Raw genomic sequence first — 23,416 nt, forward strand, 5'->3', positions numbered from 1 at the left:
CAGTCTTTAGCAACCAAGGCTGACTTCATGGACTTAATGCTTACAAGTCCTTCTCAAAAGAACCAGCCTTGCCCCTGGCTCCTGGTACTGAGGGATGCAGCCTTCCTGTCCTTCCTTCAGGCCCAGAAAACTTGTGGTGTTTTGAGGACCTCAGGGAGCCCACAGTTACTAAAGGCAAAGCCTAGTGGTGAATTCCTGGCTCAGCTCCCTGGCCCCGATGCCTTGAAAGCCCCATCCCAGACTGCTTGTGGGATTCCCAGCAAACCTAGAATGCTGCACAGTCACCACCTGCTGTGCTTGCATTAAACAATCCGGGCCAACGCAAGAAGACCAAGTTGTGTCTTCAAGATAACCTCACCTTCCATAAACCGGCCAAGAGGTGCCCCGAGGGACCCCTCACCGAGGTTTGAACCCCAGGAGACTGTGGTCTCCAGGGTGCAGTCTGAGGTCCTGGGAGACTGGAGGAGGACACTTCATGGCCTTGGCCTTTGCCTTAATGCTAAAAACAGGCAATTTGTGTGCTCTGCAGCAAGTGGAGGGTCACCTGGGCTACCCGGGCTGGGGAGAGGCTGAGCTACGGCTGTGAGCAGGCAGCGCACGCCTCCTCGCACCAACCAGAGCGAGGACTGCAGACCTCAGCTGTCTCCCAGGACACAGGGGGCTAAGGCAAGGCCCTGACGCAAAGGATGGTGCTGCGGTGGACGGGGCCGGTGACACTGGGACTGGTCTGTCTCCGAGAGGACTTCCCGGACAAGCACGGTGTCTGTGTCTGTCATGCTGACCCCTCCGCCCTGCACAGCTGCTGTGGACGCTGCAGTGGACGAGCCTGGCAAGATACCATCCTGAGAGCTGACCACAGAGGTGAGGGACGAAGGGAAAAAGAAAGAAGGAGCCGACTGGAGCAGGAAGGGGGAGGCTCAGAGAGGTCTGAACGGGGCTTTGGACGCAGGCAGCAGGCCTGGGCCCTGCAAGGGGCGAGTAGAGGGGGGCGACGACAGCAGGCCTTAGTGGTGCCAGACTCGGGGCTTGGCTGGTGGGCGGCAGGGGAGCTGCCCGGAGGTGACAGAGACCTCAGGGCGCACAGAGCCCAGTGAGAGCGAGGACGGGCGGGGCGGTGTCACCCACTTTTGCCATCGCCTGATGCTCCCAGGGCAGCTGACAGCACATCCTGGGGAGACCAGGGCCAGTCCGGGGAGATTCTCCTGGGTGAGGGGTCAGAGCTGGGCCCCGGAGCAGCTGAGGAGAGGGAACCAGTTCCACCAGGGTGGGGGCATTGCAGGCTGCTGAGTGGAAGGATGGACAGACAGACAGCTGCGCTTGGGAGGATGGCACAGGTTCATGGTGAGGGTGGCAAAGGGAGGGTAGGGTACCCAGCCTTGGTGTGGGCTCTCTTCCATCCACCTTGCTAATTCTTCCCACCAGAGGAGCCGGCCACGCCCCCATCCCGAGATTGCTTTCCTTCTTAAATTGCTTTCACCATTAAAGACAAATGCAAGGAAGCTGGGCCTGGTGGCACCCACCTGTAATCCCAGCACTCTGGAGGCTGAGGCAGGAGGATCGCTGTGAGTTCAAGACCAGCCTGGGCTACATAGTGAGGTCCAGGTCAGTCTCAACTACTCAGTGAGACTCTGTCTCAACCCCCCCAAAAAAAACCCCAAAACAAAAAACAACCCCCCCAAAAAAAACAAATGCAAAGTGCCAGGGATTTAGCTCAGTAGTGCTGCCACCTGCATCATAAGTGCAAGGATGTGAGTTTGATCCCCAGCACCAAAAAAACAAATGCAAGAACCAAGTTACATCACTTAAAGGTACAAGATTCCAGTGATGAATGTAACTATATTGCTTAGCTTAAATGTACCAATAAACTCAATGAAAAAAAAACCCAAAACAACAAAAAGAACAAATGTAGGGCCAGGGACTTAGCTCAGTCGTTCTGCCGTCTGTCTTGCAAGGGCAAGGTCCCGAGTTTGATCCCTACACCAAAAAAATAAATAAATAAATAAAAATTTAAAAAGTTTAAGGAAAAACAAATGCAGATGTCAAAGCTGACCCAGGTGCCTCCTTGCTGGGCTGAGTCCTTGGTGGACAAGAGGAGGATCAGAGCTTCACTCTGCAAACCTCCTAAGGCCAGGGCAATGGTTCCCATGGGGAGGGGCAGCCATCAGGACAGGGGTAGGAGAAGGGGTCTTCTTGCTTGAAGCCATCGGTGATAGTGTGGGGACCTGGACACGGGGGCTGCAGAGCGGAGAAGATGGAGGTGGTGGCATCTGCGGGCCACAGGAGGCCAGCTGTGGGGGACCTCTCGGCTCTGATACCTCCAAGGCAACACGAGTGGAGCCCATGCCAGCTCCCGCTCCTTCTGGAACCTGGATCTAGGTCCATGGAGAACAGAGGCCAGGTCTTCAGGAAGCTGTGGGTCCAGCAGGCTTCTTCCTAGAACTTCTGCAGGAACCCGAAGGGAGCCACAGTCCCTACCAGGCAAGGTTGGACCAGAAGAAAGGGAGGCTGGGACTGAGCAGTTTTCAGCAGAGAACCCCCACAAACAGGTGCAGGTACACAGAGTGGGCTCCTGCCCAGCCATGTCCGTCCCGAAGCAGGCGGAGGTCCTTAGGAGCTCATCCGACATGTGCTTGTGTGTGTTTTGCTGCACGCTGCGTGAGCCTTGGTCCTTCTTGTGTCCTGAGTTTGTTCTCCTGTGGGAGCACGGAGCAGCAGGCTCACCCTGTCTCCTGCCGGTGTCCCTCCTGTGAGCTCTTCCTCCCACCTGCTGGGGTGGTCCTGCCATCTCTCCTCCAGGAGAGGCTCTGAACTGACTCAGCTGGCCGCTACCCAGGCCTCTTCTGTCTGCATCCACAAGAGCACCAGGCAGCTGCCTACACTCAGTCTGCCCAGGGCAGGCAGGTCCAGCCCAGTCCTTTAATTTAATTTAATTTATTTATTTTGGTATCGGGGATCGAACCCCCAGTCCTTTTACATTTCCTGAGAGAAGTCAGTCCTTGGTCCTCAAGCCCGAAGGGAAGAGAGTTGAGCTCTCCAAAGGTTCAGCTTGATTCATTTTTACTTTTCCGTACTTTGTCACCGAGAGGAAGCAGTTGTGTCCTCCCAGAAGCCTCTGTCGATACTCCTGACTTGGTTCCTGGCTGGTGCTGTCTTGCAGGACTTGTGCCCAGAACTTATCAGGAACGTCACCGCGGGGGTGGCCCGGCATGCAGTTGTGCATCCTGTGATGCCTGGCTTCTTCCCCCTCCTGTTGTGTCCCTGTTGTCACACCAGCAACAGCCACTTGGTGACCTGTTGCGAACTCAGCGTTCCCCCGTTGTCTCCGTGACGGTCGATTGAGATGTAATTCTTGTGCCTCTGTCATGGACTGACTGTCCTGAGTCCGGTGTGGGAACCCTGACCCTAGTGCCGTGGCGATCAGTGGCGGGGTTGAGAGGTCAGCAGGGAGAGCCTCCCATGTGGGATTAGTGTCCTTAGAGAGGACACAAGTCTTGCTGTCCTCCATGGGAGGAGGCAAGGAAAGGGCAGTGGTTAGCCTTGCCCAGCAAGCACTCTTCCTGCACATCACCCTGAGAGTAGCAGCAGGTGGGAGGAGACAGGGCGCCACTGAGGGCCACACCTCTCAGCCACCGAGGACCCGGGGAAAGCCCAGGGCCCACAGCACAGGAGTAGGGCAGCACAGACCTTGCATGTGGTGACCACCACGACTGACTGCTACTGTTGTGTGGTCAGACCACACCTAGATTACGATCACCTGCCGGACACCTGCCTGGTCTCCACTTTTCTTCTTGTTTGTGCGGTGCTGGGTCTGGACAGGGTGATGCCCCGAGCCCATCCCCACTTCTGGGCAATAATGAATCAGGCTGCTGTGAACATCTGTGTACAAGTGTCTGTGGATTTGCACCTATGTCTTATGTACTTTTCAGTTCACGTGTTATGTTCTCACAATTAAAATGTGTAATAAGCTGGGCTGGTGGTGCACACCTTTGATCCCAGCACTCAAGAGGCTGAGGCAGGAAGATCACCTCAAGTTTGAAGTCACCCTGGGGTACATAGCGAGTTCAAGGCCAGTCAGAACTACGTAATGAGACCCTATCTCAATATACAAAATAAAACGTCATTAAAACAATGAGGCCGAGCGTGGTGGCTCACGCCTGTAATCCCAGCACTCGGGAGGCTGAGGCAGGAGGATCGCTGTGAGTTCGAGACCAGCCTGGGCTACACAGTGAGTTCCAGGTCAGTCTCAACTGTGTAGTGAGACCCTGTCTCAACAAACAAACAAACAAAAAAACAGTGAGGAAGGCTTCTATGCCATGATTTCACCAGTCTAAGGTCTGGTTTAGACCTTAGAGCCACCAGGCAGCTACGGCTGGCACAGCCATACCATGCCCACCTTGCCCTTTCTCTCTCCCAGCCTATTCTCCACCGCCTGCCCTCCCATCCCCCTCCTCTGCCCACACTCGAGCCCCAGAAAGAGGCCTGGGAGGAGAAGCAGATGGTGGGGTGGGGTGAGGTCCATGAGACTGCAGGCTGAGAGGGCTGCTGCAGACAGGAAGTGTCACCGGAAGGGTGAGTGGGCTCCAGGCTGGAGTCTGGTGGGTATCAGAGGGCATGGTGCCAGGGAGTGGCTCTCAGAGGAGGTCAGGCGTCCCTGGACAAAGCAAGAGCTGGGATCCAGAGACAGAGGCAGGGGCGGAATCACCACAGGTCACCCATGGGTCCCGGAAGGTGACAGCCGTTCTTAGCCGTTCTTAGATTCACTCTGGGAGTGGGAGAAGGCGAGGGAGGAGAGGGACCCAGCAGCCCTGGGGTCATGGCAGGCCCATGGCTGTCCTTTCTGTACGGGGATGTGTTCTCCTCTGAGCAGTGGGGACATCCCCTACGCCCTCCTGGCTCTCAGCACAAGGCCATGCAGACTCCACATCCTGGGTCTGTAGTGCTGGGAGCTGCATCCCTTGGGGCTGAACTTCCACTAAGGTTGTCATTTAGGACCCCTTTATGGCTCAGCCCCACTATGTCTTCTGTAGGATCTTGTCTAGGGCTTGACCCAAATCAAGTAATATTTGAGAAGTATTTTTTGTGAGGGACCCGTCTTCCTTCTCTGCTCGCCCCACTCAGCTTCCTGTCTAGGCACAGCCCCAGCCCAAGGGTGGGGTCCAGGTCCTCACCAAGAGCTGCACAGGAAGTGGGTGGTCCCATGGCCTGGTGCAGTCCCTCGTGCCTTGGGGCTGCTCCCAGGAGACTTCAGAGACCCCAGCACAATCTGAGGCTACCTTGGGCCTGGTGTGAGTCACAGGAGGGAGATGCCAGAGGGAGGCCAAGGTTCCTTATGGTCTCCTCCCATCACAGTCCTAGAGTTTTAGACCCGGGAGCTAAACTCTGCCCTGCTGAATCCCATGTACCCCTCTGTCCACAGGTGCCACTGTGCCTCAGTTCACAGAGCTGGGAAAGGGCAGGGGCCTCTCTCCTGGGCCATCCCTGGTGGGATTCTCCAAGGCCATGACGCGCCCTTAGTGTGCTGTTGGGACATGGCCACCAGGGGGCAGCAGCCACAGTCCCAACCACCCAGTGTCTCTGCTTCCTGCCTGGGCCTCTGGGAACAACCCTGACTGGCCCCAAGACCATGTAGGGCTGTGCTGTGTCACAGACCACAGACAGATGCTGAGGACTAAGAGGCCCGGCATGTTCACACGCATGTCTCTCTCCAACCCTGGATGACCTGGGTGCTGTCTGTCCCATGGTTCAGAGCCCGAGGTCTGCCCCCAGCTCTGTATCCCGAGGAATCTGCTGACCAAGACCAGGCCAGAGGCCAGTGAGATAAGGCAGCTGCTCCACCCGGGCAGAGGCAGCAGCACCACCGCAAGGGCCATCTCCACACCCTGGCCTTGGGTGACTGAGGACTGTGTCCGCGGAACCGACCAATAGCGCTGTGCCAGCTGGGTGGTGTCAAGTTTGGCACGGGAGACCTGAGTGTCTTCCCGGAGCCTGGTCCCGCTCTGGGGATGTGGCTGCTGGGAAGCCACCAGGAGGAGCCCAGGCTCTGGCCTGAGGGTCCGGCCACTCTTTCCCACCCACCAGCCTGCCTCAGCAGCTCGCCCAGCCCAGCCCAGCCCAGCCCAGCTGCTGGGACACTGGCCGGTTGCAGAGCAGGCTTGGAAGAGCGGCGTCTGCTCTTCGGCCCTGCACCCCATAACTCACTCTGAGCAGGCCAGGCGGGAATGCAGGGTCCGACCTGAGGTCACGGTGGGGCAGTATAATGAGCCAGCCATAAGCTGTCATGGCTTTAGGAGCAGAAATGAGTGGGTCAGGCGTGGCCAAGGGACTGAGTTCCAGGAAGAGGGTGTTGGGGCAGATGCCAAGGTCCCACACTTCCTGAGAGGCTTTGGCTGTGGGCCCAGAAGGAGGTCCACCCGATCACACAGCCAGCAGCAAAATAGGCCCACACATGTGCTACCTCTGAGGTGGTACCAAGACCCTGGATGCACTTATGGGATCCCCCTGTTTTCCTCCCTGTCCCTTGTCCCTTGATTTCCCTGAGGAAAGTCAAGGAATGCAAGATGGTTTGTGAGGCCTGGCACAGGCAGAAGCCGGTCCACCTCACCCTGATTCCCGTGGTTCTTGCCTCCAGCAAGCCCAGAGCCTGTCTATACCTCTGGCCACTTGTGGGGCTGAACCTCCTGTGGCCGTTTCTCCTCTCCCAGATATCCCAATACCAGTAAGGGCAGCTGCCTCCTGGCCTCGGGTACCCCAGATTCCATCCTGGTCCAAGAGCCTCCTCGGTTAGCTGCAGCCCAGATGTCCTCTCTTGGGGCTTTCAGAAGGAGCGATGCACTCCCCAGGGACAACACCTGGCTGTGAGGCCACGAGCCCTCGCCTGCCCCTGTTCCATCCCACAAGGGCCCAGACACTCTCAAGGGCTCCCCAGAGCTCAGGCTGGGGCACCTGGGATTTTACCCAGAAGCCCTCCATGACAGGGTAGGGAGTCCAGGGAGCATTTGTGGCCCCATGGCACTGGGAGTCCCTGCTCTGCCTCATCTCTCCAGGCCAGTAGTCTCCTCTGGGGCCACTGTGCCCCAGCCCCCCCATGCCCAGGGCCTGTGTTGGGGTCCTCGATCCCCTGCCCACTGCGTGACTGAGTCCCCACCTGAGCTCTCACCTCACCTTGAACCTAGGTGAATCTGACCCTGCCGGGCCCCTACACCCATGCTGTGTCCCCTCTGAACCCCAGGCTCTGAACTCTCTCCGGTATCCCTTTTTTTATTCTTTTAGTTCATGTACTTATTTCATTGTTTGAGACAGGGTCTTGCTGTAATGCCCAGGGCCACCTTGAACTCCTGACCCTCGTGCTCCTGGCACCTCTTGAAGCAGAGGCTCCATCCCACAGCCAGGCCTGGGCAGGGCAGGGGCTGCATCAGCTGGGGACAAGAAAAGGCTCAGTAGGCACCAGGTCTCCCCTCCCTGGGTAAAGCCGGGACAGGGACGCCCCTCCCCTCAGCTCCACGCCTCCAGGCCCCTGGGGAGATTCTCACCCTGGGCCACCAGCCTCCTGCGGTTTTAAAAGTCCTGCCAGAGGACATTCCAATCTGAGATTGCGTCTGACATCTTATTAGCTGGATATGGGGGGAGTCGCCCTCCCTGATTTCAGATAAAAGAACAAGGACCCCCAGCCCCTGGGCTAGTCAGAGCCGCAAGTCCCCAGGATGGGGAGAGCGTGTCCTGACTCCAGAGTGCAGGTCACCGGCCAGATGTCAGCAGGGGGAGAGGAACACGTAGGCTGGAATCCTTGAACCACTCGGCACCAGGCACTCCCCACACCCTATAACTGCACCCTCACAAGGTACTGGCTGCCTGGGACAGACCCAGGTCATCCATCTGTGAGTCCCAGCCCCAGGCCCTGGATCCCAGCTTGGGAGGGCTTGGGTGGCTGGGGGCCCTGCAGCCATATGTGAGGCATTAGCCCTGTGTTGCTGCGTAGTACCGTGACGGCCCTGGGCTATTAGAGGTGGTTCTTGGCAGCCGGAGAACTGGAGTGGGCCAGGCTTCCAGCCTGGAGGACAGAAGTTAGCACCGACCTGCTAGTGGTAAGTGGGGCGGTGGGACTGAGCTGGGGTGCCAGGCTGGGAGGTGCAGAGCTGCTCTCCCCCACCTGTGAAGTGGAAACCCCAGTCACTGAAATCTGCTGGGTGCCCTGGGAGCCCAGACGTGCAGGTGATGGAAGGAGGTGTGCTGACCCAAAGAGACAGGTGAGGGGCTGCTGTGGGGGCCATGCCTGGAGGAGAGGCAGGGCAGAGGGCAGGGGAGTCTTGAGCCACTGAGCTGGAGGATGCCTGGGAGAGGCCCTTGAGGAGGTCAGCTGGGTCCAAGCTGCCATCCTAGGGTTTGGGGGACCCTGACAGGATGAGAGGGGATGCAGAGAAGCCACACATGAGGGTGCTGGATATGAGGGGTGGGGGTAGCTCCCAGGGACCTGGGGCCAGAGGTGATTTCTTTTGTGACACTGAGGGTACAGCTTTGGTGATGCTGGGGCGGTGCCTTGGCTGCTGCCTTGGAGGGCCAGGGCTCTGCAGCTGGGAGGAAGTCTGTCTGCGAACCACCAGGTCCTCCCAGCGACAAGGACTAAGGGATGAAGGGGGGCTGGCATGAGGCCCCTCGGTGCTACAGTCCACGGGGGCTGGGATGGAGCAGAGAGTGGCTCTGGCACCCAGCCCCGTGTTTGCCAGCTGGGACTCAAGAGCGCCGTTCAGTATGTTGGTTGCACTGTGTTCCTCTTGTCTATGGCAGGCTGGGCTGGGCAGGAGGGGAGGACACCCGGAGACAGGCGTGGGAGACAACACTGGGGCATCTCCAGTGTCAAAGGACATAGCCGTGTACGGGAACACAGGGTCCACGTGTGTCTGCGAGGCTGTGGTTTCTCCCTCTGCTTTACAGAGAAGAAATCTGGAGTTGCTGGGCTAGGCAGGGGTCAGAGCCCCTTTGTTGAGGATGTGAACCCCAAAGCTTAGCAGCCCTACTGTGGGCCAGGAACTCATGTCACTGGGGGCCTCAGCAGAGACTCCAGGGTGTGTGGGGGTCAGCAGGGGCTGCTGTCCGTCATCCGTGGGACTGCGCACTGTGGCCAGGGCCCCTCCCAGCATGGCTGTGTCTGGGGCTGTTCTAGGGACAGCGGGGGACCGAGGTCACTCGACACCCTGCTGCTGTCTGCTGCGTGTTCAGCTGCTCCCCAGGTCTTGCTGGAGCAGTGTGGTGGCTGCAGGTGTGCGGGTGGTGGCCTCAGGGCAGTCGTCAGCGGGGAAAGGCCACCTGCCCACCAGGAGCCAACCCCAGGCTGTCTGGTTTCTAGTGTGTGTTCCTCGTGCCCAGCTCCATCTCCTAGTTTCTCCCCTAACAGTGGCCCTCTACAGGAGGCCAGGCCCCAGGATTCTGCTGCCCTACCAGGCCCGCCTCTCTCCCTCTGGAATCCCACGGAGAGAAGAGAGGGAGACCAGTGTCACCCAAGGACAGGATGATGCCAAAAACCACACTGTGCATGACATCCAGAGCCACCAGAAAAAGCAGCAATTACAACAGAACCCTGCCAGGCATGTGGTACACACCTGTATTTCCAACACTCGGGCGGCTGAAGCAGGAGGACTGCAAGTTTGAACCTAGCCTGGGCAACTTAGCAGCTTAGTGATAACCTGTCTCAAAATTAAAAAAAAAAAAAGTTAGGCGATATAGCTCAGTACAAAGGCACTGGCTTCTATTCCCAGTATTACACACACAAAACAAACAAATCCCCCAAAACAGAACCCGCAGTGTCAGAGTGAAGGGCCATCGGCAGGCTGAGATTTCAGTGCACTCACGGAGGAGCTGCTGATGGGGTGAGGACAGCCTGTGGGGTCTGCAGGGGGTGGACACACGCAGTTTCCCCACCCCTGCGAGGCACAGCACGCAGCTCAGACATAGGCAGGGCAGGCACCGTGGGACGAAGGGCTGCACCAGGGTTGGCTGACACAGGACCCTAGCATACACCGCCAGGTAGCACCGTCCGGGCCTCTGGGCCCCTGGGCCCCCGGCTTCTTCCGGGGAGGTAGGCTCCTGACTCTCTGGAAGCCCTTGTCGTCTTGTCTACGTCCAGGCAGCCCCTGGAGACCACAGGGGCTCCAGTGTGAAGGACAGATGTGCAGCTGGTAAGGAAAGCTGTGAATGGAGCAAAGGTTCTAGACGAACAGGCAAAGGGGGCTGGAGCCCACTCAGCACCCAAAAAGAGCAAAAGGAAACAGCTCTGCCGACCCATATCTGAGATGCGGCTTCCATGAGAGCAGCAGGATACAGAGGAAAGGGCAGCAAGGAGAGAGCTTATGGGAGGCCAGCCTGGAAATTCCCAAGAGAAACACAGAAGCGCGGAAAACAGTGTGGTGCATCCTGCCACGCACAGAATAAAAGCACAAGAAAGCCCGGTGTGGCCCACAAAGTGCAGACAGGCTGGGCAACATCGGGGTGAGGCAAGCGGAGGCAGGCAGAGGGAGGGGGCAGAGGGGCAGCCCGAGGGAGGGCGGCCCCCCGAGGGATGGCGGAGCAGGCAGTGAACTGATGAAACAATAATAAGGCACAGCCCGGCAGGCCTTTGTCTTGCCCTGTGGGTTTTTTTTTTTTTTTTTCCCCATAAGATGTTCTGTCCCAGAAATGTAACCATTTGGGCTTCAAGGTGTTCCTGCCCAGTGTAGCAAAATGTTCTGTGACTGTTTGTGCTCCAGGATGTACTTGCTCAATGTATCAAAAGTGTTCTGTTCAGAGCTGGGCGTGGTGGCACCCTCCTGTAATCCCAGCACTGGGGAGGCTGAGGCAGGAGGATCGCTGAGAGTCCGAGACCATCCTGGGCTACATAGTGAGTTCCAAGTCAGTCTCAACTACATAGTGAGACCCTGTCTCCAAAAAAGTGTCTGTTCAAACAATGTAACTGTCAGTACCTGATGTTTTTACCTAAATTTCCTGCTTCTAGCTGTCTTTGCTCTATAAGGTTCCTTTCAACTTCCTTTCCCCAACGGTATCTCTCACTGCAATTTGGCTACTTCTCTGAGCCAGCCGGCTGATACTTGAATTTTCAAACTGCCAACACTTGGCTGTAAACTTGAGCTTTTCCACTTTGCCACAACATTTTGTTCCCTGACCAGGAATCCAGTCGTGCTGGCCCATTGAACCACCAGCTCGGAGTCCGGCTGCTGGGAGCCCTCTCCAAAAAACGAGAGGGCGTGTCTCTGCCCAGCTTGGTGGTTCCTCCTTCCTGAATGAGGGTGATCTCCAATTGTGCTTGCTCTTCCTGACCAAACTTGGGAGAAGAGGTGGACGAAAAACCCCTTCAGGAGTTTAGGATAAGGTAAGGCCCCAAGGTCCAGTTCAGACCCAGTCATCCTGTCTCACAGGACAGAAGGAGATGCCGATCACCTCTCAGGGACTCAAGTCAGAGACGTTGGTCAGGGACCCCCTGAGGGTGGATGGAATGTTTTAACCTTTGAATGACTGTCGAGTGTGTGAGTGTGACTGGCGTTACCCTCAACAACTGGTGCGTGTGGCTCCGTGGCCACGGCTATGGAGTCTGATTGGTCCTCACCTGCTGTACAGCCGCATAAGAGTGACTCACCTCCTGTAACAAGAGGCTGACCGGGTGGGGGGGTGCCCGTGCACTTTAGCCAAAATGTGCCCAAGCTCCCTTGAGGGACGCAGCCAGGTGGACACCTGTGTGGTCTCCATTGGGAGGCACCCTTCCTTACACCCTTCCGGTGTTGTAGCATCGTTCAAGGGCACCACATACACCACGGGTAACAAGCACAGCAAACTCAGTGTCTTGGACTGCATGGAGCAGAATTTGAGGAAGGGATTTAGCGGGGGATGTGGAGTTAAACTAAAGCCCACGAGTTGCGGATTTCTGTGAAATAGGGCGGCCCCTGAAGGAACTGGATGTCCAGATGGTGAGCGCAGTCTGAGCGACAAGCCAGGCCACCCCGACCCGTTCCCTTCATCCATTCTTGGCCGAGGTTGCTCAGACCCTACCAGCCTGGGTCCGATTCTGCATTAGTAAGAAGGAACAGAGTCAGGTTTTTGTAGCCCAAAGTGGCGGCCAGCCCCTCAAGACCCCGAAAACACGGATTCCACGGGGTCCACCAGAAGAGCATCCTCTGCCGCTGCCTCCTCTCCTTAAGCCGCTGCCTGCGGCTCCTCCACTGGCTCCTGTTCTTCCTGAGAGCTCCCAGCCTTCAACCCCGCACTCCGGCCCCGCCCGCCATCCCACCGCCACCGGCTCAAGCAGCCAGTCCACTTCCAAGTCCCCTGACGGGCCCTCTCCACCACCTCCGGCCCGGCCTCTTCTTTATCTGCCTCTCCTGGCTCTATCCTCCAACCCCTCCACCATCCCACGCGAGATGCTTCTCCTGAGATGCCTCTCTTCAGGTGTCTGCAGTCGGCTCAGCCCCAGGTATCCAGCTGCCGGTCCGTGAGACCCAACCTCCACCCCGCATCCTGGACAATGATGCCGTCCAGCCCAGGCTCTGCTACCACCCTCTACCAGCAGCACTTCACCGCAGCTGATCTGAGCTGGGAACGAACGACACACTGCCTCACACTCTGAGAAGCCCAGGCCCTCACTGGTCTCGTGGAGTCCGGCTTCCAGACCCACCTGCCCAGTGGGGTGACTGCCGCCAGTGCTCTACACCCTGCTCAACACAGAAGAGAGGTGAAGAATCACTGCTGAGACCCCAGGGTCTGGTGCCCACCAGCCAAGAGCCAACAGATCGGGCCAAGAGATGGTTCCCGAGACCAGGCCGCAACGGGACTTTCACACCACAAGGGGACAAGAGGCCCTCGAAAGACACCTCAGGGCCATCTCCAAGGGGTATGTGCTGCTGCCAAAAAGCCAAGTAACAAGTCCAAGACTGCTTCCGTGCCACAGAAGACAGACAGAATCACCCAGTGACTTCGATGAGTGACCATGAGGTGTTCCACATCCTCACCCTGTTCACTCTTGAGACTGCTGAAAATCAGTGCATGGTCGATGCTGCTTTTGTGGCCCAGCCTGCTCCTGACATCTGCCACAAACTCCGAAACCTTGGGGAGTTTACCGGCATGAACGCCGCTTGGAGCTGCTTGAGGTCACCACAAAACTCTTTGTTAACTGAGACCATGAAGCCCAATGAGAGGCAGAAAGAAAAATAAAACAAAAGGTCTCATTCTTTGTGGCTGTGCTCAGAAAACTAGATCCTATTTACAGCCTGGGACCATCATGTAGGTCAGGGAAACCAACTACAGATACCCTTGCACCCTGACCAATGTACCTATTACAAAGAAATCAGACACTGGAAAGCTGAATGTCCCAACCAAAAGCAAAGCACCCCAAGCCAAAAGCTTCTGATCTCACTGGCTCCAAACAGCAGCCCAAGCCCTGCACTCAATCGGCCAGCTCCCAACAGTGCCGGTTCTCCTTACCAGTGTGAGCCCGGACGCCTAGCCAGGTTGGACTCGAAGAGACAGAGTCAAATTAGGGAAGACTGGGCTCCTTCACTCTGGGCACCTGGTTGAAATGACAGTTGGGGACCAGTCTATACCTTTTTTTCTTGATACAGAGGATGATCCCCTGCCTCGGTCCTCTGGCAGCTGTGACTCTCATCAAGGAGGCAGACAAACTGACCTTGGGACAGAGCCTCTGAGTAAAAGTCCTCCCCTCTGCTGTGACCCCACACACAATCAAGGACATGAATGGCTCTCAAAGGCCAGAATGGCCTGATATCCGGGGCAACTCTGTGAAAAATCCCAGTCCAGTGCGGACTTTACACCCTGTCCCCTCCCTGCCTGCTGAGGAGGGCCAGCCAGACGACGACGGTGAGGAAGGAACTGAGAGGTGTGCTCCAGCCGACCTGACCTCACGGAGGAGCCAACGCCCCAGCCAGATGCCAGCCTGTTCACTGACGGCGGCAGCTTCCTGCCGGACGGAGAGCGACTGGCAGGGTGCAGTCACTGCCGCCGACCAGGTCATCGAGGCGGCCCCTTCCTGGAGGGGTCGGTGCCGAGAGCAGAGCTCTGGGCCCTCATCCGAGCCCTCCGATGGGCTCGAGGAAAGCCGGGCAGCATTTATACTGACTCAGAGTACGCCTCTGCCGCTGTGCTGTCTACGGCAATGTACAAAGAGAGAGGACGTGAACAGCAGGGGAAACAGATTAAAACTAAAAGAGAGACCCACCAACTCCCAGAAGCATCTGGGAACCCAGAACGGAGGCCCTCATGCACCGCCGAGGGCACCGAAGAGGACAGGACTCTGTCACAAAAGGAAACCAGCTGGCTGACCGGGCAGCTAACGCAGCCGCCACACAGACCAGACCCAACGTCCTCGCACCCTTGCAGGGTTTCAAAGATGGTCACGTGGGATATCCAGAAACCAGGCCCACAGATGGACAACCTTTTGCCATGACAGAACAGCCTTCATCCCCGCATGCTGGGAAACTGCAGGACTGCGCGGATGAAGAGAGGGCCTGAGGCCAGGCAGAGACAGCACTCTGGGTGCTGCTCCCACCGGTGGTGACCCCGACACTGACTGTGGAGCCTGGGCTCAGGGCACGTGGCTTTCGACTCAGAGCTACGCATCCGCAGGACTGGAGATGGGCACAAGGGCAGAAGTTTCTCACACGGATGCCTAGGGCTCAGCTGTGAACCTCGAGGACCCGCTCCAGCCAAACAACTGCAAGGCAAAGGCGCAGAAGCGCAAAGTGTGGGTAGCTACCGCTTCCCTGCACCCTCGGCCAGGAGGGGAGCAGGCTGTGGAGTGGGGATGAGGAGATACAAGGGTGTGAACGGTGCGTCGTGTGTGCGGGTGGCTGCAGCTGCAGGAACTCCAGGATGAGCAGCAGGGCCCTAGGGAGGGAGCCCTTTTGGGCAAGGAGACAGCCTAGGCCGCGGGCCCCGTCCCAGAGGCACAGAGTCACTCCTATTCCAGAGACGTCAGCACCGTAGTGGTTTCTAGCCAACAGCTGAGGCTGAGGAATGGACCCATTGGCCAGTGCACAACGGGAGCCCAGGAGTGTGACGTGAAGCCCAAGGGCCACACGCGGGGCCGCACTCACGGCAAGCGAAGCTGGTGGTTCTGAGCCTCAGGGAAGATGCCATTGAGATCCACCCAGTCCAGGCTGCCGGCACCCTAGCTGGGCCCTCACTCTCAGGCTCTGTGCTTGGCATCGTGAGACCCTTCATAGGCTTGAATTAGGGCTGTGTTCGCCTCACCCTGGGTCCACCTAAGGATGGCTGTGCCCAGGAAAAGCCCCTGCCCTGCTCTGCAGAGGGGATGTGGGTGGCTGAAGTCACAGAAGAGAACAGGGATGGTCCTAGACAGCTCGGCGCTGCCCGGAGCCACGTCACGTAGAGAAAAAGAAAAGCTCACATACCAACCTTGTCCTTTATTTAAGACTTTTGTTCAGCATGGATTTTTTTTTTTTTCACGAATGTAGAGTTTTAGAAATACTGCACTGAGGGGCTGTGGTGCAGCTCCATCGAAGATGCCTGCCTGGCCTGTACCATACCCTGGTTTCCGTTCTGAACACCGCAGAAAAATAAAGGATGCCAGGGGCCAAGCATGAAGTGCAGAGGCTGAGAGGGCTGTGACAAGTCCTCCTTTCCTTTGGCTTTCGAACTAATAAATTACTACAAAAGATTACCCCAAGAATTTAAAAAAAAAAATCAGCCAACTCAAAACCGAATTTGAACCGAGAAGGAAGCTCAAAGTCCAGGAGACACCTTGGCCCACCCTGGAAGGGTGAGGGAGTCCCAGACACAGATCCACCGGTCGCTCTCACGTCAGCCCAGACGGGGCTGCAGGGTCCCAAGAATCCAGCTGTGATGCCAGCATTTCTGGGGAAATTGCCCAAGAAAGTACTGGGGACACTGAGACATGGAATAGATGCTCCCAGAGGAAATAAAGCGCACAGGAAACAATGAATCCAGGGAAATGTGTTGCTACAGTTAAATGTATGTTAAGAAGTAAAGATTTGTTTGCTTGTTTGAGACAGGATCTCATTAAATTGCCCAGGCCAGCATTGAATTTGCCTGGGCTTGCGATCTCCCTGTCTCAGCCTCCTGAGTAGCTGGGATTACAGGTGTGCACTGTTTCTCCTAGCAGAAGTTAAGGAATCTCTATTTTGAGAGGAAATAATAGGTTAAATTTAACTGATAAAATATGAGGGAAATGCACAGTAGTGATACAAAAGAGAGCATTCCAACTGTGGGAGCTGGGCGAGGGATGACTTGAAGAATGTAGCAAAACCAACTAAGAGTGCAGACCCCGCCCTGGCTTGAATTATCCCAATCCCCAGAAGAAGCTGTCTGAGGAAGCGGGCAATTGTGTGCTCTTAAAAACATTTAAGACCTCGGAAACAAAAGGACAAAAACAAAGAGTGGAAATTAACAGGAAAGGGTGCCACAGCCCCACCCCACAAGGCAGCCTCCAAGCCTCCAAGCCTGAGCCCAGGAGACTCTGTGGCTGGGACCCGGAAAGAGAGGCCGGCGGCCCACATGGCGGACCCTGAGCTCTGGGAGGAGGATGTGTGGGGTTTGTGTGCCTGGCAGGCACTGGGCACAGGGCAGCCCTAGACGGTCCCCTAGTTCCCACAGGACCTTCAGCACAGGTCCCAGTGCAGGGTGGAGGGAGCTGAGGAAGGCACAGCACCAGCCCACTCAGGCCCTGCTAGAAAGGACAGAGCCACAGGGAAACTGAGGCTCAGAGGCCCAGGCACCTGCCCCAGGGGCTGCACAAGGCTGACTGTGACTCCCTTCGACCCAGCCCCCACGACCTGGGGCCCACAGGGGTCCAGTGCCATCCTGGGCAGAGGCCAGCAGGTCAGGCTAGGACACACCCAGGACTAGCTGACACTCATCGCACCTGCCCCGTGCTGCCTGCTCCCCAGGCCATTGTCTCCTCCCAGGCCCCTGCCCAGCTATGGCCCTGCTGAGCCTGGCAGGGACACCCAGCCCTTGGGTGGCAACTGTCTACCCTGCCCGGGCTGGGAAGGAGTGAGCTGGTTACTCGTTAACATGAGGGCTGTAAATGGGACCCAGGGCGAATGCCTGGACCAAAGGCCTCCTCCGCCTCAGTGGAGCAGCTCCTCATGCCCCACATCCTCTGCCACACTGGCCAGGTGTCAAGCAAACTCAGCCTTGCCATGTGGACCAGCTGGTGGCTCTGGGCCCTGGTGGCCGTGTGTGCTGGGCAGACGTTCCGCGAGCGGGCAGAGACGATTATGCGGGTCACGCCTGTCATCGACGGGTGAGTATAGGACCACAAGGTCCTCTGCCCAGGGTGCGGTCCCAGGCTCTCGTGGGTCTCAGGTCTCTGGGGCCTGGCATGGCTGAAGGCTCTGCAGTGAGGTGTCTGGGGGATGGGGCAGGGAGTGGCGTGGCCAGGCCCCAGCTTGGGGCAAGAGATCCAGCACCCCAGTCCCCAGCTCTCACCCCCACTCTCGGGGTCTGCCGTGCCCCTGGACGCTGTGCTCATCTGACTCCCACCTCCCCCGGCTGCCCCGGGACACTTAGCCACTTCTCCCAGCCCCCACCTCTTCCCAGCTGTCACCTGTATCCTCGTGGACCCACTCTGCATGCCCAGCCATTCACCCTTTTCTTCCTGTACAGTGGGAACCCCACTTGTGTAAATGCGGCCCTCCCACCCCACTTTAGCTGCTGGAAGGCAGGCCGCTGCGCACACCAGGCTCTGGGCAGGCAGGGGCACCGAGAGCACCTGTGTGTGCCAGGCACACAGTTGCCACCTAGCAGGGGCCACTGGGCATTTTGGAGAAAAGTCCTCATGAGGGATGCAGGGAGTGGTCACCTCCCCCGTGGCTCCAGGGACCAGCAGCACTGAGGCTGGGGCCAGTGGCTCCCCTCCTAGTTGCCACTCCCCACCGGCTTCATCCAGCCTTGCCCCTGCCTGACCCTAGCTTCTCTGCTTCCTGCTGGCCATGTGGGTCAGGCTCCTCTTCCGTAGATCCCTTCTGACTGCAGCAGGGCACCTGAGCACCAGCAGAAGAGTCCAGCTCTGGACCAGGGAGGCTGGGAATGGCCGCTTCACTTCCAGGCAGACTTGGGGCAGTTGGGCACAGAGAGGGAGGCAGGCACTGGGAGTTGTGCAGAGAAGAGGAGTCATAAGAGGGCCCCAAAAGAAACAGGAATGGGTAAGGATCTGGGATGTAGGGAACTGGGATTTTCCAGTGGCAGAAGGCCAGACCAGGCTGAGGGCCGGTTGGTTTGATCTCAGATAAGAGACCCAAACAAGCAGTCCCAACAACACAGAAGCCCTCTGATTTGAGGAACTCAGTGGCTGCCGTTTCTCATGATTTACGATGGCTGCCCCAGCTCCAGCCATCACATCACTACACTAGCAAACAAGAAGGAGGATTTGACAAGGGGTATACGAATAGCCACCTATCAAGGAGAGTTTCTGGAACCACAGGACAGAATGTAGTCACAAGGCCATGCCCAGCTACAGAGGGGCCAGGAAGTCTTTTTATTCCAAGTGAGCAGATGTCCTGCTAAAAATGTGGGGCTTATTATCAAGGAAAAGAAGAGAATGGATAACATGGGCCACCAATAGTGTCCTACGAATGACTGGCCTCTTCTGCCTGCTGAGGTCATCATGCAGAGCCACACGGCGGTGGGGGGGCGTCTGGCAGCTTGGAGTGCCCCTGCCAGTGGGCAGAGGTGGCCCTGTCCCAGAAGTGGAGCTCGGGTTTTGCCCTGGCATTTGGTCCCCCACCAGGGAGGGCTGGGGGCAAGGAGGGGCCGAGAACAGTGTGGCTTCTCCCTACCCTCGGGGCTCTACCTGTCTCCTCCACGGGTCAGGCCTGTCCTCAGGCAGAGGACTGAAGTCCCGCCCAGAGCCCTGCCCAGCCCCACCCTGCAGAGCAAGGAGGGGCCCACGGTGAAGCACCCTCAGTCCACCGCCCACCTGTTCCTCCATTCATCCCACCCACCCACCCACTCCTTCGCTCAGGAATGCTTCCTGATCAGTCTGTGCAGGGGCCCGGCAGAGCCCTTCCCTCAAGTTATGTAAATCCCACAGTCCTGGAAAGTGACCCTTGTGGCAGCTTCCTTGGTGCCCAGAGAGGCCCCCAGAGCCCCAGCTGAGATGGGGCTGAAGCCTGTGCCCCTTGGCAGAGGAGAGGCCAGGACTGCTGCCCAGGTGGGGACAAGTTTTCTAGAGGAGCCACAAGGCCCGCCTGCCTCAGCCCCCGGGGTAGATCCTGGACAGGGAGTTCACATGGCCCGAGGGAGCCATTATGTAATCACCTGACATCTGGAGGACGAGGCCGCCTGTGCAACTGCTGTGCCTGGAGTGTGTGTGTGAGCGAGCGCCTCCACGTCTGCCCAGGGAGGAAACTGGGACGTGTATCTCAGGACAGGCCCACACCCCACGTCAGTGCTACTCATTTACCCTGTTCACCCCTCTGCGCAAACTGCCAAGGTCTCTCTGTGCCACAGAGGGGAAACTGAGGCACGGAGCAGAGGGGGCTGGGGTCTGAGAAGAGGCGTGGATGGAGTGGCTGAGGCCAGCCCTACAGCTCCTGGCACCATACAGTGCTGATGGTGTGCTATCTGGGGCTCGGGGAGTCTCCAGCCTCCCAGTGTGTGGGCACTGCCAGCCTGAGCCTGCATTTTCAAGGAGCTCACAGTGACACCTGGCCTCTGCCCCAGGGGTCTGGGGCCTGCCAGGCAGCTGGAGGTGGCCCTCACAGAGCCTGCTTGGCCACCAGGTCCTTTACGGGCGGAGGAGTCTCAGGAAACTGTGCTGGGGCACAGTGGGGTGCTCACAGTGCGCAGGTGTGTCTGGCAGACAGGGCAGCCTGCACCCCCACACTGGGTACCTGTGCCCCTAGGCACAACGACCTGCCCTGGCAGCTGCTGACCAAGTTCAACAACCAGCTGCGGGAAGAGAGGGCCAACCTGAGCACCCTGGCTGACACACACACCAACATCCCCAAGCTGCGGGCCGGCTTCGTGGGTGGCCAGGTAGTTCTGTGCCTCTTCGGGCACTGCCTGTCCCGAGGCCTGTGAGTGGGGCGCTGTCTGGACACGGGGTCACGCTAGGGCCCGGCCCTCAGCTCCTTCTCCTCCAGTTCTGGTCTGCGTACGTACCCTGTGACACCCAGGACAAAGACGCCGTGAAGAGGACGCTGGAGCAGATTGACGTCATCCACCGCATGTGCCAGGCCTACCCAGAGACCTTTGCGTGCGTCACCAGCAGTGAAGGTGGGCCTGGCCTGAGTGGGCAGGGGTGACGGTGTGGCGTGGTGGGACCCGGCCCCTGGATGCCAACCCCTCTTCCCCTGCAGGGATCGAGAAGGCCTTCCAGGAGGGTAAGGTGGCCAGCCTGGTAGGCGTGGAGGGTGGCCACTCCATCGACAGCAGCCTGGGCGTCCTGCGGGCGCTGTACCACCTGGGGATGCGCTACCTGACCCTCACCCACAGCTGCAACACGCCCTGGTAGGGGTGTCATGTGGTGCAGGGCTGCGGTCGGGCATGTGCGCCACCACAGCTGCCCCCAGGCACCTGCCTCGGCCTGGTGGGTGTGGGGGCGGAGGCCACCCCTCCGTGCTCTATGCCCGCTCTTTGTCCTGCAGGGCTGACAACTGGCTGGTGGACACAGGGGACGATGAGGCTGAGAGCCAGGGGCTGTCAGAGTTTGGGAAGGTGAGGGGCTCAGTCAGGGAACCTAGGAGGCAACGGGGACGGGGTCTCAACTCTCAGAAACTCGGCTTCCTCCCCAGCGAAGTAGGGCTGCTGTGCCCATCCGGGGCGGTGTTCATGGGCCCACTGGTGTCCAACACAGCCGAGTGGCCCCAGTAGTCACCTGCCCTGGCCCAGTTGCTCCATGGCCTGACCCAACCCTGTCCCTACCTGTAGAAGGTGGTGCGGGAGATGAACCGCCTGGGTGTCATGATCGACCTAGCCCACGTGTCGGTGGCCACTATGAAGGCCGCCCTGCAGCTGTCCGCAGCGCCGGTCATCTTCAGCCACTCATCTGCCTACCAGCTGTGCACCCACAAGCGCAATGTTCCCGATGACGTGCTCCAGCTGGTGGTGAGGCTGGGCACAGGCTGTGGTGCTGCCCCCTCCGGATCCTGGCCAGTGCTCAGTGCCCTTTTCTCCCAAGCAGAAGGCCACAGGCAGCCTGGTGATGGTGAACTTCTACACTGATTATGTGACCTGCTCATCAAAGGCCAAACTGACTGAGGTGGCTGGTGAGTAGGGGCAGCCAGGGGGGTGTGGCTGGGCCTGGCCAGGGACCTCACGAGCTGTGCTCCCCCAGACCATCTGGACCACATCAAGAAGGTGGCCGGGGCCCAAGCCGTGGGCTTTGGCGGGGACTACGATGGTGTGACCAGGTAAGGGTGCAGCCAGCGCGTCCTGAGCCAGGGAAGGAAGGGCACCAGGGATCTGGCTACCGTGCTCTGGAGCAGCGGGGCCTATAGCACATGCCTCGGCCCACCAGGCTGCCCGAGGGGCTGGAGGATGTCTCCAAGTACCCAGACCTAGTGGCCGAGCTGCTCCGGAGGGGCTGGACAGAGGAGGAGGTCAAGGGCGCCCTGGCGGAAAACCTGCTGAGGGTCTTCAAGGCAGTGGAGAAGGTGAGGAGGGGCCGCCCGCACCCCACACTGCCCACTGGCACCACCTTACCCTGTCCACCCGTGCCCAGGAGAGTGACCTCACGCGCACCCCTGAGGAGGAGCCCATTGCTCTGAATAAGCTGCACGGCTCCTGCAGGACGCAGTATGGCTACTCAGCAGCCCCCAGCCTCTTCCACAGGCCAGGTGCCCTCCTGGCCTCCCTGGCTCCCCTGCTCCTTGGCCTGTGTCTTCTGTGATGCCCAGATGCCAGCACCCACCAGGAGCGAGGCCTGGAGTCTCACGCTCCCCCCCACGTGAGGCTGATAGGGACGTGCTGTGCAATGCAGGGTCCTGCGTCCTCACAGGTGCAGCTCCTGAGCAGGGGCCCAGTGCCTGGACACAGAGGAGCCCAATAAAGCCTTGGCCCCTTCACTCCTGAGTTGTGTCATCAGCACCTCGGCCCTGGAGGGCAGGCTTAGGGAGGAAGACCCTAGGGACACTGGGCTGGGGACTGGAGGCGAGGACCAGGGGGCAGCCCAGGACCTCAGCAAAGGACACTGCACACTGTGCAGGGACTCAGGAGACACAGCCAGCTCCAGTGGCCATGCTACACGCACCACGCACACACCTCACCTCACCTCCGGACACTCACAAGCCTATGCCACAGCCCTGTGTACCCCTGTGTGCACTCATCTGTGCCCGCACATGGCACACCCATCCTGTCATTGGATCTGTCTCTAGCAGAGACTCAGGACCCTGCATCTGCAGAGCATGTCCCCATCAGCCTCCTGTGGAGGGGGACCATGAGACTCCAGGCACCCAACCTGAGGGGCAGGTCCCTTAGACCCAGGGACAGGTGGTAGCACCTTACCACCCACTCGCCCTCTGTGTCAGGGTACAGGCTCAGTACCTTCCATAGAGCTGAGGGCATTTTGAAGTGGCTCATGGGGTTGGTTCATTGGCACTGTGTCCAGGTGGGAGCTGCTGCACCCATGCCACCTGGACACGTGGGCAGGGCCTACTCTGCCAGTGCTGCCCCACCTGGCCTGTGGACACCAGTGAGGGCCAGGCAGGCACCCAGCTGTGTATCCGTCCCTGGCCTGCGAAGACTGGATGTGCAGTGACCACAGCCCGAGGCTGGTTCCCAGGAGTGGGGCAGTGTTGTCCCACCCAGGGTCTTGGCAGGGGCACAGGAAGAGGCTTGGCTTTTCTCCACCCCTCACAACATGCCTGGCATGGACTCAGATGGTCAAGGTCAGCCAGAACTTTTGGGGATGGCAGGGGAAAAAGTTACATGCAGGGTCTAGGGGCTGAGGTGGGACTCCTTATTTTGCTAACTGGGAAGGGGTTTTGCACAGAAGGGCTTTGAGGCTGCAAATCACAGCGTGGCATGAATGTGTGGCTCTTGGTTATCCAGAGGACGTGCGGCCGTGCACGTCTGGCAGCTGTACGCCCCCTGCAGGGTGCACTTGGGCTCTCCACACCATTCCCACTGGGCGCAATCAGGGCTGCGCTGGCCGAGCAGGGACAAGAGGGCTGGAACCCTGAGGAGTGGGCAGTGAGGCCACCGGGCAGGCAGTAAGGATCGCTGTGAGGCGACCGGGCACCAGGTGCTAAGCTGGACAGGCCATGCTGGCTGAGCACAATGCGAGCAAGGCTGATGTCAGTTCACAAAGTGATCAGTCGCATGACTGCAGCGCACCCTTGCTGCCTCCAACTCCTTGCTTGGAGGTAAGGGAGGAGGCGCCTGGGGTCTCACCTGTGGCTCCCCTGCCCAGCCAAGACCACCAAAGAAAAACTTGAGA

The 23,416-nt window shown here is 58.6% G+C and overlaps 1 protein-coding gene across 6 annotated transcripts; it reads left to right on the plus strand.

The window, feature by feature from the left end:
* On the plus strand, positions 1-22,043 carry Dpep1 (dipeptidase 1). 6 transcript variants are annotated; one of them, XM_010627567.2, is made up of 13 exons: positions 7,565-7,837; positions 8,017-8,081; positions 11,154-11,356; positions 17,151-17,278; positions 19,881-20,013; positions 20,106-20,253; positions 20,337-20,487; positions 20,625-20,694; positions 20,908-21,084; positions 21,161-21,245; positions 21,314-21,389; positions 21,497-21,632; positions 21,701-22,043. In XM_010627567.2, the coding sequence occupies exons 4-13, from the start codon at positions 17,175-17,177 to the stop codon at positions 21,866-21,868; spliced, it is 1,248 nt and encodes a 415-aa protein (XP_010625869.1). In that variant the 5' UTR covers positions 7,565-7,837; positions 8,017-8,081; positions 11,154-11,356; positions 17,151-17,174; the 3' UTR covers positions 21,869-22,043. The 6 variants fall into 6 exon arrangements, with proteins under 6 accessions (XP_010625870.1, XP_010625869.1, XP_010625868.1 ...); XM_010627568.1 differs by lacking the exons at positions 7,565-7,837; positions 8,017-8,081 and adding an exon at positions 1-861; XM_010627566.2 differs by lacking the exon at positions 8,017-8,081.
* The last annotated feature ends 1,373 nt before the right edge of the window (positions 22,044-23,416 follow it).

Source organism: Fukomys damarensis, unplaced genomic scaffold (genome assembly GCF_012274545.1).
Source record: "Fukomys damarensis isolate Sample0158 unplaced genomic scaffold, DMR_v1.0_HiC HiC_scaffold_32, whole genome shotgun sequence".
NCBI lineage: Eukaryota > Metazoa > Chordata > Mammalia > Rodentia > Bathyergidae > Fukomys > Fukomys damarensis.

Bases quoted from the DNA above. Each gene is read 5' to 3' on its own strand.
- Dpep1 (XM_010627568.1), top strand. From the start codon at position 17,175: ATGTGGACCAGCTGGTGGCTCTGGGCCCTGGTGGCCGTGTGTGCTGGG. The intron at 17,279-19,880 runs GTGAGTATAGGA...CTGTGCCCCTAG, and splicing joins GTCACGCCTGTCATCGACGG to GCACAACGACCTGCCCTGGC. The intron at 21,633-21,700 runs GTGAGGAGGGGC...ACCCGTGCCCAG, and splicing joins TCTTCAAGGCAGTGGAGAAG to GAGAGTGACCTCACGCGCAC.